Source organism: Megascapheus bottae, chromosome 1, assembly GCF_031878675.1.
Source record: "Megascapheus bottae isolate mThoBot1 chromosome 1, mThoBot2.hap1, whole genome shotgun sequence".
In the NCBI taxonomy this organism is placed as follows: Eukaryota; Metazoa; Chordata; class Mammalia; order Rodentia; family Geomyidae; genus Megascapheus; species Megascapheus bottae.
In genome coordinates, this window is record NC_143509.1 from 80,749,706 (window position 1) to 80,762,605 (window position 12,900).

Here is a 12,900-nt window from a genome sequence, read left to right on the forward strand (position 1 = left end):
TTGAAGAAATATATTTTAAAATACCTATCTTAACATAAAAATGGGAAAGGAAAAAGGATTTCAAACAAAATTCTCATCACTTTCTCCACACCTCACCACTAAAAGTATCAGAAGTTCAATACTTATAAAATTAATCAAGATGACATTCAGTCTTAGAAAAATAGGTAGGAAGGTAGACAGAGAGAGACAGAGAGAGAGAGGGGAAGAATATTACTGAAGAACATTTCCTTACACAGTAATTGCATTCCTTATTTTGTATTAATAATTAACTGACATCTAATTAAGGAGAATATTTACTTCTCTAATTCTGAATAGACTACTTCTAAAAAAAGGCAATTTTGTATCTTTTCTGTGGAAATTGGCCGAGCATATTAAAAGAACCAAAATGGGCTTCTCTCTTAAATAAAAAATCAGTATTTATAAAATGTCCAATTAGTTTGTTCTGTAGTAAAAGAGACACATTAGTTACTGTTATGTTATAGGGTTCATAAGGGGCTCTACCTAGTATTGGGTCTATAGTTCTTAATTTTCTTAAGAACCCTACATGACAAATTCACCTGTATGGTAAATGATACTTTTCCAAAACAAAAAACAAACAAACAAACAAAAACTCCATATTCCTCAGAAAATCTACATAGTTGACTTACTGGACTTAAGATATCTATATTCACACTGAAAGATAATGTCCATTTTTTTAATGAATTCTGTAGTAGCATATTGCAGGAAATCTTTAATAAAAATGACCAGGAAGACAGGTTTCTTATTCATTAAAGAAAGAGATGAATAACAGCATATTCCAAGCCATGAGTCCAACATGTGTAAACAACAGAAATCCTATTTTAACTTTGGTATTCATGTTCACTGAGCTCACCTGAGTTCCTGATAATTTACTATAAAATAAAGTGCTCACTAGATATTTGATGAAAATGTAGATATTCTTAGGGTTAATTTATTCATCTCTAAACAGAATACATAAATATATTCTCTCTTTCAAACTGTCATGGGCTCATGTGATTGTGAACACTGGATTCTTTCTGGCTATAAAAGGATAAAAGATGTCTTCCTAGACTAGACAGTCTAGAAAGACACTTCCCTCTCAGGCCATATGACTTCTTTCAGGTGCTAGTACCCTCCACTGCAGAGCCCAGGAGGGAGCCTAAGAAGCCATTTGCATCATCACACAGCAGGGGGCTTCAAGCTGCCAGAGCTCCAGGTTAACCCTCACTTGCCTCTTTATACCAGGAACTTACAAAAGATGCCTTTTTTGAGACTACAGAACTGCACTACAAAAATGCTTGACATTTTCACAAAATATGTTGGCAATGAATTTGTCCTTTTAAATATTTTTAGTCAATAAGTTTAAATTATGTCTTCATATGTTTTCATGGGATAAGCTTATGCCCTAATCTAACAGTGGGATGTTTTTAATCAAGGAAAAGTGAATAAATGGGTGGTAAAATGTGAAAATCTCTGCTGGGATGGAATCCATTTAAAGATATATATATATATATATATATATACACACGCACACACACACATATGCACTGCTTATATTATGTTTTCTTCTAGGGAAAAGAAAACCTTCACAAACCAATACAAGCCTACAAAACATCAAAATTATTTTTATGTAGATAAACTTATAAAGTCTGTATGCCGACACAGTATAAAGACAATTGAATCCTAGCAAAATAATAAGAATATACATTTGACTAAATATAATTTGGCTTATTATGCATCTACTGAAATAAGGACTGAGGATGAGAAAATATGACAGATATATACGGTTCAGGACTTGCCCTCAGAAAACTTAAATAAAAAACTATTGGATGGTATTCTTGTAAAATGGGTAATTCAGATCAGTCTCTGCCAAAATGAAAAAAAAAAATCTTAAAGTTCTATCTTAAATCTTTGGGACGTAATTTTTTATTTTTTTTTCTAACTTCTCCTCAGCCAGTTTCAATAAAAGGGATGGCTTTGCCAAAGAGACTAATGAAGTGTATTAAAATTAGAAGTTTCTTGATAAATGTCATAGGACACATGCCAACATGATCAAGGAAAACACCAATATGATAAAGGCCTTCTTATTGTACTATAAATCCAGACTCAAATTTTTCATAATATATACATCTAGCTTGTCTCGGTCATTAGATATCTCCCTAACTCATTATTTTAAGGAGAGACTTATGTCATTTGATGTTAATTCCAAGTTACTTCCAAATGCATATTTAGGATGGCTTCCAATACTTTCTTACTTCCATTTTGCTGTTTAAGTGACTTAGGTAATTCTTGCTTTCTTTAAGACAAATGACACTATCTCAATATTTAATATGGAGGAAAGAAGTCTGCAAATATCTGAGCCTGTGGGGAATAGGGACAAAGAAAGAAGTCATCTCCCTGATGCTTAGCTTTGTCCATATCACATTCACAGATTTTTGGTAGTTTTAAAAATGAGGGAAAAGACTATGATATATGTGCCATAAATAGATGTGAAATTAGAGATTTTCTTAATAGCTAATGGTCTGGTCTTTAACTGTTTAATCCACTGCCATACATAGTACTTTGCAAAGAGTAAGTAAACTGTAGTCCAAAAAGTTCAGGCTAAAAAATTAGCTCACCAAGACTAAAGTTTATTACATGTTGTAGTCAAAGAGTTGAAGAGAATTGCTGCATATCATACACTACAACACATTTTCTTAACTGTTTGGCTCATGAAACTTAAGAGAGGGCTCAGATAATTCCTATAATCAACTGAGCTTCAATCTAAAAAAAAAAAAAACAACTTCCTTGTTAAACAAAACAAAGAAATAGAGTAACTTCTGGCAATAATACTAAAGCCACTGTATTTTTGTCTGAGCTGATTTTACAGGAGACTAACTGCATAAAGAAAATAAGGTTCTCAACAAAATCTCTATGTATGTGTAAGTAGGTGTATTTTTCCCTTTTTATCACTTTTCACTTTTTCTTTCTCAGAATTGTTTTCTGGGCTGCATATGACCCTGTGGATATAAGAAAGCCCCCTCAGACATCGAAAGGAATATGATTTTAACAAGGGTAAGCAACAAAACTGGACTAACTATATAGCCAAGAAAGATCTTCATTACAGGTGGCAAGCTTTTGTACTTTATATTCTCTTTAAAAAAATCATCATTATCATTTACTAAACTGTCACCTGCTTTTCCTCCAATTTTTGCCTATTAATACTGGGATAGGATATATTGGAAAAAGATCATTTCTACCTTAATCATAAATCAAATTTTGTCATAAGTGTATGTTATACTTGGGTAGAAACAATTACTGGTCAGAAATGTTTATTTTCTACTTTCATTTTCCTAAAGAGTTTCGGGGGGCGAACTAGGCAATGCTATAGAAAGGAATCCAGTAATTCTTTACTTTTCTCTACATCACTGAGAATTCTCATCACTGGTTTATCATTCCATATATTAACAAAACAGAAGTTTGTTGTGGCTTTCCAAAAAAAAACCCCTAAGATATTGATGACAGTAAGTCGTGGAACAGAAACACAGAGAAGGTAGATTCAAATGAACCTACTTTTCCCCTGAAAGAGAGTACACTGCAAGAAAGATAGTCATAGTATGAGGTAAATTGATTAGTATTAGTTCAGAGACAGAATACCACCGTCATGCTGATAAAGTGAAAAATAAGAATCTATTGACTAAGCTGAGTATTTGCCTAGTCATAAAGTACTAAGCAAGCAGAGTGAGCTCCCCCTTGCCAAAAATCAGATGTTCACCAGCCTCCAGCCACCCTTCTTTCCCAGTAGGTAGAAAGATCTGCTAAGTATTTAATTTGTGTCCAGGAAATAAAGCATTTGTTTTGAATCCTAACCAAGACCCAATAAAACAGTAGGGTGGTAACAGAAACATAAATCTGAGCCCTAAAGCAATGTTTTCAGCCAAGACTTAGACAAGGAAAGCATGAGCAATTTGTTTGAGCAAGAACTGACAATGTCAACAGTGTGTGATTTGTCTGTAGGAGCTGTGTTTGATAAATGCAAGGCAGCCATAAACATGGGAAGACAATCCAGTGATGCTGTGCGCCCTCTCCATCCCCCCTCCCCTTTTATTCCTTCTTCCTTTTAAAATCCTGTTCTCCCTCTTAGTGTATTCATATGGTCTGATCATAGAGGTTCATAAGTGCACTGATATTGAACTGGTGCTTTTCCACTGGTGCTGTTATAGGGAGCTCATTTATTTATTTATTTTGCATTTGGACCTGAAGCTGCTGCAGCTGCTGTGGCTGCTGCTGCTGTGGATGCAGTGGTGCATTTGCTTTGCCACACTCACACTCTTTTGCTGCCCCACCTCCCCTAGTCTGCTGTGAAAAGCAGCAGTCTTCATCGTCCGTTTACATACTCTTAAAAAAAAAAAGAAGAAAAAAAAATCCCGTGCCCTTAATACCCCATGATCCCATGATGGAATCTCTCCTGGCTGGCAAAGAGTAAATCCTAATCCAGGCAGAGAGAGAAGCCCCAGCAAGGCAGTTATTTTGCAGTGCACTGAACAGACAATTCACAGGGAAATGTTGAAGGAAGGGAAGCTGCGACCCCCAAGTGCAGTGCATGGCCCACATGCTCTATAATAAATAATCTCCTGGCGCACGCAGTGTGTGCAGTGACCCGCCAGGGGCCAGAACACCAAGATTGGCATGAAAAACACATCCAGGAGTGTCGAATTTTCATCACAATCAACAAATTAACTGATTTCCCTCACATCACCTCACCCAGGCACGCCAACGCGCGCACGCGCGCGAGCACACACACACACACACACACACACACACACACACACACACAGCTGAGCTGAGCTGAGAAATGCAAGTTACTGAGAGGTGAACTAGGGTCTCCAGGAGGATGTTTTCCGCATGGATTAGAAACCCAAGCAATGTGCTTGTCACCAGGTTTACTTGTGCAAGGGACGGGTGGAGAGGGCTAAGAAATGAGACCAGACAGTTTGAAGGCAGAGAATGTGCTGTCTGTGTGCTTTCTTGGAGATTCTGCACATGACATCTGAAATTTATATCCAAGGTAAACACACACACACGCAGGCACACGCACACACACACACACACACACACACACACACACACACGGACATATCTCTGCAAGGTCAGTTAATCAATACAGAGCTATTCTGCCCACCACTTGGTTCGCATTCATAAATATGCACAAATAAAACACGATCCCTGGGGAGAGTGGGAGAGCCAGGATGCATTCTAAGAACTTGCTGAAAGATGGTTCATTGACCTCATTTAAATCCTCCAAAGGCCGACTAGGTTTTCCACGCTTGGGGGTCTTACGTGTGTCTTAGTTCCATGTCCCTTTTTACCCAGGGACAAATCATTTTGATTAACTTACCCCCACCTTGCCCTCCCCTTCACCAATGCCCAGATGATGACAGAAGGTTAGAGACTGGCAAAGATTCATCAAGAAATCGAGAGTCACATCGCTTTAATTTTTTTTTTCTACCAAACATCCTTTCACATCCATCTTCCCCATATCGCTCCTTGCTGCCACATTGCTATACTCTCTTCAAAGCAACAATCTCCCACCGCCCCACAGCCCCTACCCACCCAAGCCCTAGCACGCCACCGCCTCTACCGCGACCACCACCCCAAGTGTTCTCTCCCTGAGCACGCTAACTTCATGCATGGCCATTCATTTCATAATCTGGATCTTCCTTCTTCTCCCCCCCCCCCGTGCCTCACCACCACCCTTACACATTTCAAACATCTCCCTCTAGCATCCAAAAGACAGGGTGGGAGCAAAAGTGAACCCTGATTCCCAAGCCACCCGGCATCCAAAAACCAACGATTTGCATAATAACAGTGTTCTGTGCCATTTCCCTCCACTGCGGTGGTAGCAGGGGTTCTCACACTTCACGTGAAAGGATAATATTAATTACGGAAAGAAGCGGCAAAGGAGAATGGAGATGCAGAGAATCTCAGAGAAAATCCTCAGCAGTAAAAGTAACTGCTGGGGGAAGCACACGTTATTTCTTGGCTTTTTTTTTTTTAAGAAATAAAAACCCACCCAGACTTAATAATAAGTCGAGGTATTGATAACGTTGATTAAGATCTATTCTTCTTTGCTTCCATCTCTCCCTCTATTTAATTTATGAGTCCATCCATCCATCCACCCATTCATTCATTCATTCATGCATTTTTAAAAATCTTCCCCCTCCCAGTTCTTATTCATATATTCTCTCTCTCTCTCTCTCTCTCTCTCTCTCTCTCTCTCTCTCTCTCTCTCTCTCTCTCTCTCTCTCTCTCTCTCTCTCTCTCTCTCTCTCTCTCTCCACCTAGGTGAATGACACGTCTCACAACCCCCCCCCCCATGTTATTGCAATGCATCCAGTGCAGCCGCTGCTGCTGTTCTGTCTGCGTAGCTCTCTCCCAGGCTCTCACACACTTTTTATTCTTCTTCTTTTTTTTTTTTTTAAATATAAAGATACTGGCAGGGGTATGATGATGGTTGGAAGAAGAAGGGAGAAAAGGGAAAAGAAGAAGACCAGAAAAGGGGAAGGGGAAGGGGGAGGTGAAGGGATGACTGGAGCTAGGTGGAGAGAGGGTCGGCCGGGAGCTGGCTGGCGGTGGGGTGGGTGGTGGTGGGTGGGAGGATGGCGCGGTGAGGAGAGGCACAAGTTGCCAGCCCAGAGGCGTGGGAGGGGGCTGGCTGGCTGGCTGGCGGCGGTGGTAGTGGAGTGCGAGGAAAGGCGGCTCAGGTGAAGGGCCGGGGCGAAAGGTGCGGCGCTGGGGTCTGGGCGCCGGCGCGAGCGCGCGCGGGGGACGAGGCAGCGGCAGGGACGCGAGGGTCTGATGGGGACAGGGCCCGCCGCCCCCCCCCCCCACTAACACCCCTGCCCTGCCGCACCGGGGAATAGGAGGGGGCAGCGATCGCCCGGGGGAGGGGGGGGACGGGGAGCCGGCAAGGGGAGAGTGGGAACGCGGGGTGGAGCGGGGAGGACGGGGAAGGGGCGTGAAGTTGAGGCTCCCCGCGGCGGGGCGGGGATTACCTTGTAACAGGAGCCCGCAGACGCTGTAGAAGCGAAGCACGGCGCTGCGTTTCCAAATCATGGTCTCTGGTTCCTTAGGGGTCTGGGGTGGGGAGGTGTGCGACGCGAGAGGGTGGCGAAGCGAGGCTGGGGGGCCGGGCACACGCGCTGTGCTCAGGGGCTCCTCCGCTGGGGTCTTCCGGGCTCCAGCCGGACCCTGCCTGGCTCAGCGCCTCTGCGGGCGTTCGAACCGGTGGACGCGGATCCGCGCGGCGGGCTGAAGCGACGGCGGCAAAGCCACCACCACCCTCCGCCTCTTCCCCCGCCTTGCAGAACGGGGCTTCGGGGGGTCGAAATAGTTTGCTTCGGTGGCTCCTTCTCCCCGTTTCACCCCCGCCCCGCAACTGCGCGTGCGAGGTGGTGCAGCCGCGACCGCCGCCGGGCTGCCAGACAGACTGACTGCCGGCTCCGAGCTCGCCTTCCTCCAGTCGCGCGCGCCGCGAGTCTCCGAGCCCGCCCCGGGGCTGCCCGAGCAGGTGGTGCAGAGATGCCCGGGTGTCGGAGGAGGTGCGAGCTGAGGGCTGCCAGGCGCGGGGAGGTCACGGAGGGGAAGGGTGGGGGGGAAAGAAGGAGGGGGGAGAGCAAGCAAGCTGCAACCGCCGCGGGCGCTCAGGGGTCCAGGCTGGAGGGGTGGAGGCGCTGCAAGCAGCGCTTGGAGGCGGTAAGCAGCAGCGGTGACGGCTCCCGTATGCTCTGGCTGCAGTGGCGGCAGCGGTGGCGATAGCGGCGGCGGCGGCGGCGGCGGCGGCGGCGGCGGCGGCGGCGGCGGCGGCGGCGAGGCAGCGGCGGCGGCAGCTCTAGCGAGCTCCAGACACAAGGGCAAGCTCAGCGCGGCGGAGGCCCCGCCCCCATCCTGGTCAGGAATTGACTCCGCCCCCCTTGCCAATAGGAACCCGTCCGCCCACTGCGCTCGGCCAATGAGATGAAAGGAGGGGTGGAGACAAGCACCGGGAAAAACAAACAGGCTTCTCAAGGACCCTTCGGGCTGGAAGATGTGAAGCCCCCTAGGCTCTCACTCCCAGTGGGTCTCAACTCCTTATTCGGTCTCCTCCGGCCTCCCGGGGAGAGACCTAAATCCTCATTAACGCAGGGCGTCGGCGCTCCCAACAGACTCAGCCAATCGCCGCCGCGAGGGGGCGGGGCTAGCCTTGTCCCCTGCAGGTTGTGGAATCTGTGGTGCCTGGGCTAAGGTTCTGGGTGCGAAGTTCTTGTGCACATTTGGACTCTTGGAGCAGATGGTGGCTGCACCTACCCACTCACCAGCTGCAGCGTCAATGGCTGACGTTCCAGCAGCCAAAGGGAAGAATGCAGAGGGCGTGGGAGACGCTAAGTATAGGGAACACCTACTTGCCTGCAAGAACTTGTGTGGGGGAGAGAGCAGGGTACTGAGAATTTATATTTGTGTTGTTTTTCATTGGGATTTTTGTCTTCGTCTGGGATTCGAAAGCATCAAGGCTGGAGAATAACTGTTAGGGACAGTGATCTGGAAGATTCTGGTCTAAATCCCCGAACCTGTCACTTCTCGTTTCAAACTATTTCAGAATTTACTCCAACAGTGAAAGGTGAGCCTTCTCACGTGCAAAATAGGGATAACATTAGTACTTGGTTCTTACAAATGTGAATGTTAAACGAGAAGGGAAGCATTTTAGCGCAATCGTTGGATTTTTTTTTTAATTCAAGGAAGCCAGGACTCTTGCTAAACTTCTTTTTTAAAAGTTTTATCAATAGACTTAGGAAAGAGAAGAAGTAGAAATTTCTTCATACAATCTAAAATGGTCATAGAAAGAGACTTGTGGAACTGGAATGAACCTCCGCTATAAATCAGCACCCTGAAATGTGTCGTTTAGAAGTGGAGATATAAATGAATAAGACATAAATAAATCAGAGATTGTTTCTAAATGAGCTTAATTTCCAGGTTTTCCCTATGACCAGTTTTTAATTGGACCAAATTAGCACATGATGGACTAGTTCAGTAGAGTTAAATCGGTCACACCATAAATACAGTCTGCTTTGTGTAAGAGACTACACAATGGATACCTCCAAGCAAAACAGAGAGAAAGATGAGAGAGAAGATCAATATTGATGCCCTTCACCCTTTCCCATTTGTTGCTTACTTTACCACAACCTTTTATAAATTCAACCCTTGCCTTTTAACTAATGACCCAATCATTTCTCTTCCCCCCATTGCTCCCCAGGTTCTCAAAATTAAGGAGTAAAATGTCCATAATAACGCTGCAAGCAGGCTCTCAAAGAGGAGGATGTGAGAATAACCTTGTTATTGTTGGAGGTAGTCGCCTACTGTGAGTTTCAGCTGTTAGGAAAGTCAGTAAGTCCATGGATACTTTTAGCATTCAAACTATTGTGAGCTTCAAAAGGTGGATTTCTCATATAGACTTTTGGCTAGGTTTTGTGCTAACAAGAATATATTAAATGGAAATACCAAAGAAAATAAGATTTCTTTATTGGAATGGTAGTCAAAATTCCTAGTTCTTTCTCTATATATATGTATTATATATTTATTATAAATGTGTATTTTTTTTGTCATGGGGCTTGAAATCGGGGCCTGTGTGTGTGTGTGTGTGTGTGTGTGTGTGTGTGTGTGTGTGTGTTTTCCCCCCTGAGCTGTTCAGCTCAAGGCTCAAGGTTGCTCATTGAGCCACAGCACCACCTCCTATTGCCATCTCGTATATTTTTATTATATTGTACTTATTATATTTATGTATAAATTTTGCTCAGGGAATCTGGGCTTCTCTAATCACTTTCTTTATACTTCACTATCTTCAGAAACCATAAAAAGCTGAGTATGATCTCCTCTGAAATCACAATGAATAAAAAAATATCACTCAACCATTATTCAAGAAAAAAAATTATTTTTAACGTAAGTATTTCAGGATTTTTGATCAGTAGACAAAAGCAGATAGTGTTTGGGTTCTTGAAGAAAACTATCAGGTAATTTACATATGCTGTGCTTTTCCAAGTGGCAGCAGCAGAGCAGCAACTCCTATTAACTTAGACATACAGAATCAAAAGCTGGACCCAATATCTACTGAACCAGAATCTTTGTGGCCAACTGGATTGCACCAGTTTGAGGAGCACTGGTGTTTATCACTATTTTGCCACAAAACCAACACCAAGGATAGCTTCAGTGATATATTCTATGCAGTGGAAGACATCAAAAAACCTAACAGATTTAGAGGATCTATTTGTGAGAAATCAAAGAGTTCCCCTTCTTATTATGTCAGAGATGTAATTTGTCGTATAAAATATAGGGCACATTAGCCTCAAGGGAATGAAATAAAACAAAACAAAACTGGGGACCAAAGAGCATCTAGGTAGCATGGGAAGGGAAATGAGTGGGGTGGTGAGTAAATGACTTACCAAATACATCAGACCACTTCTTGGTAGATGAAAATGTATATATAAGCACAAACTTCACACAATTATGTATCCCACTTACGTGGATGTGGAAACATTGTCTTTCTTTGAGGGCTATGTTTTACATTTAACAATGCTCATTTTAATACGATTATATTCAAGGATTGAGAATCTTCTTCAATATGTATGTCTGTAAAAGGAGACTTGGATCTTTGCATGGAGGGAAATCATTGTTTAGAGGGAAAATCTTGGATAACTTATTTTTTCTTTTGATGAGTTTTTAAAAATTACAGACTATAATTATGCCCTCACTGGACTTTCCCACGACTGGTGATCTAATCCTTAAATCATGCCTCAATTTTCCCTTTTTGCTGATTGATTAGACAAGCGATTCATGGATTTGTCTTCATGGGCAGGTTTCAAACCCAGTTCTCAGATCTCAGCACCCTGTAAAACAAACATTTAAGGTCGGCAGGAGCAGCTACCTGCTGGCCAAGTTAGTAAATTGAATTAAATAATTGAATTAAATAATGCTTCAGAACACTCTTGGAACCACAAAGAGGACTAGAAAATTGAGTTTGCACTTATTTCCACTCATGGGGATAGAACACATGAGTTTTGTCCATTTGGGTACATAATAATGCTATCTTCAAGTCTAAAATAGACAACCAACTTTTTTGTGATATGTGTATTATTAGATGCTTTTAATCAACTACCTTTTAAACACCAAATATTCAGTTGTTTTCTTTTCTTTAAAATATTGCAGCTGGTCAAATGGGTTTGACATTTATAAATTCACTTCTAAAACAGAGCAATCAATCCTTAGATGCAGTGAAATATATTTAGGTATAATAATTTCATGTATTTGAGGCCATGATTTGCTGGATTCATTACCAATGTGGCTATAAATGTACAAATTTGACTGGCCTTTTTTGAACCATCAGACAATGAATGGCCAAAAAGTGGCATCTCTCCATGTATTCTCCCATGTAATAATCTTATCCCTGTTAGAAAACTTCTCTCTCTTTATCATGAAGATCTGCATTTTCTTCCACTCATGAAAAAAGTAATTTAAAATGTTTAATGCTCTCAGATAAATATTAAACTAAATAGGAAGTAATATTTTCAAAGCAGGTCATTTATTCCATCTGCATATTTTAATGTGTTGTACTTGTTTACCTGTGGGCTGAAATGATTGTCCTGCTGATTTACTCTCCCAAATAAGATTATAGGTCTCCTTTCTTTCAATCACACTGTGGTCATTAAAATTATTAGCACATAAGAGACCAAATGTAGCATATACTTTATTTATGTTTGTACAGCAATTTGAAGGAAGTAGGTTAAATGTTTAAAATGTTATGATGTAACAGTTGTTAAAATTAAAAATCAAAAAGCACTTGCTTTGGTTTTAGGGATAAATTTCTTGAGATTAAACACAGATATTCTTAAAAATAAGAAATTTAGATGAAATATTTAAACATTTAAAAACATATTATAGGTAAATAGAACAAAAATTAAAAGTCTATTCTAAATTGACTCTCATAGCAAATTGACATAGTAATTTGACGTAGAAAAAGAAATTTCATGGCCTGATGAAAATGGAGACCATTGTGGAAGAAAATTAGCCTATGGAGTAGTAGAAACATTTATTGTTATTCTCTTTCCTATGCTATCTAAAATTTATATAACTTGTCATCTTCCCATTTGCAGGAATGGACAATATTCACAGGTATATTGTAAATTATATACAGCAAAATACTTAGCATATAGCATGATAAACATTTATATATATGGATATGTTTGATCATAATAATATTTCCTTCAATTATATCTTTCATTTGACATTTTGTTTGTATTTAAAAGTTAGCACATTTTTAGTTTTTTGTTTTTTTTTTTACTTTTCTTTTTTGTATTTTCTTTTTGGCACTGGGGATTGAACCCCAGTACATTACACTTTATAGGCAAGGGCTAGGCCACTGAGCTAGATCCCAACCTGATTTTTTACTTACTATTTTATTTACTAACACTCGCAAATGTCGTAACAGTTTACCTTTCACTATATAAAATTGATGAAAAGAGTTTGAGAGATACTTAGAAATTTAAACCTTCCAGATAAGCTGCTTCTATTTTTAATATATAGATACAATTAGCAACATGATGAATATTCACTCTACATATCTGAACTTACATTTTTTAAATCCTTTGCTGGTAGGTTCATCATTTACCTTCCAGTTTGAATGATCCTCTAGGTACTTGACTTCTTTTTTTCATATATTTTTATTGTAATTAATAGAAGGATTACATTACAGTTATCAGATAGAAGGTGCATTATTTCACAAACATTGATACCCTTTCTCATGCCTTGGTTCCCATTTCTCTTCCCCACCCTGCCCCTCATCTTGTTTTACCCCCTTCTGATTTGATTTCAAATAACCAAATAAACATATATACAATA

The 12,900-nt window shown here is 41.3% G+C and overlaps 1 protein-coding gene across 2 annotated transcripts in view; it reads right to left on the reverse strand.

Annotated features, from left to right (window-relative positions):
* Positions 1-7,215, reverse strand: part of Cadm2 (cell adhesion molecule 2) — an 866,220-nt gene extending 859,005 nt beyond the window's left edge. The window contains exon 1 of one of the 2 annotated variants that reach the window (XM_090347865.1): positions 7,032-7,215. In XM_090347865.1, coding sequence (XP_090203991.1) covers positions 7,032-7,092 — 61 coding nt within the window. In that variant the 5' untranslated portion in view covers positions 7,093-7,215. The remainder of the gene's footprint in view (positions 1-7,031) is intronic. The other variant, XM_090347874.1, reaches the window with a different exon arrangement.
* Between the last annotated feature and the right edge of the window lie 5,685 nt (positions 7,216-12,900).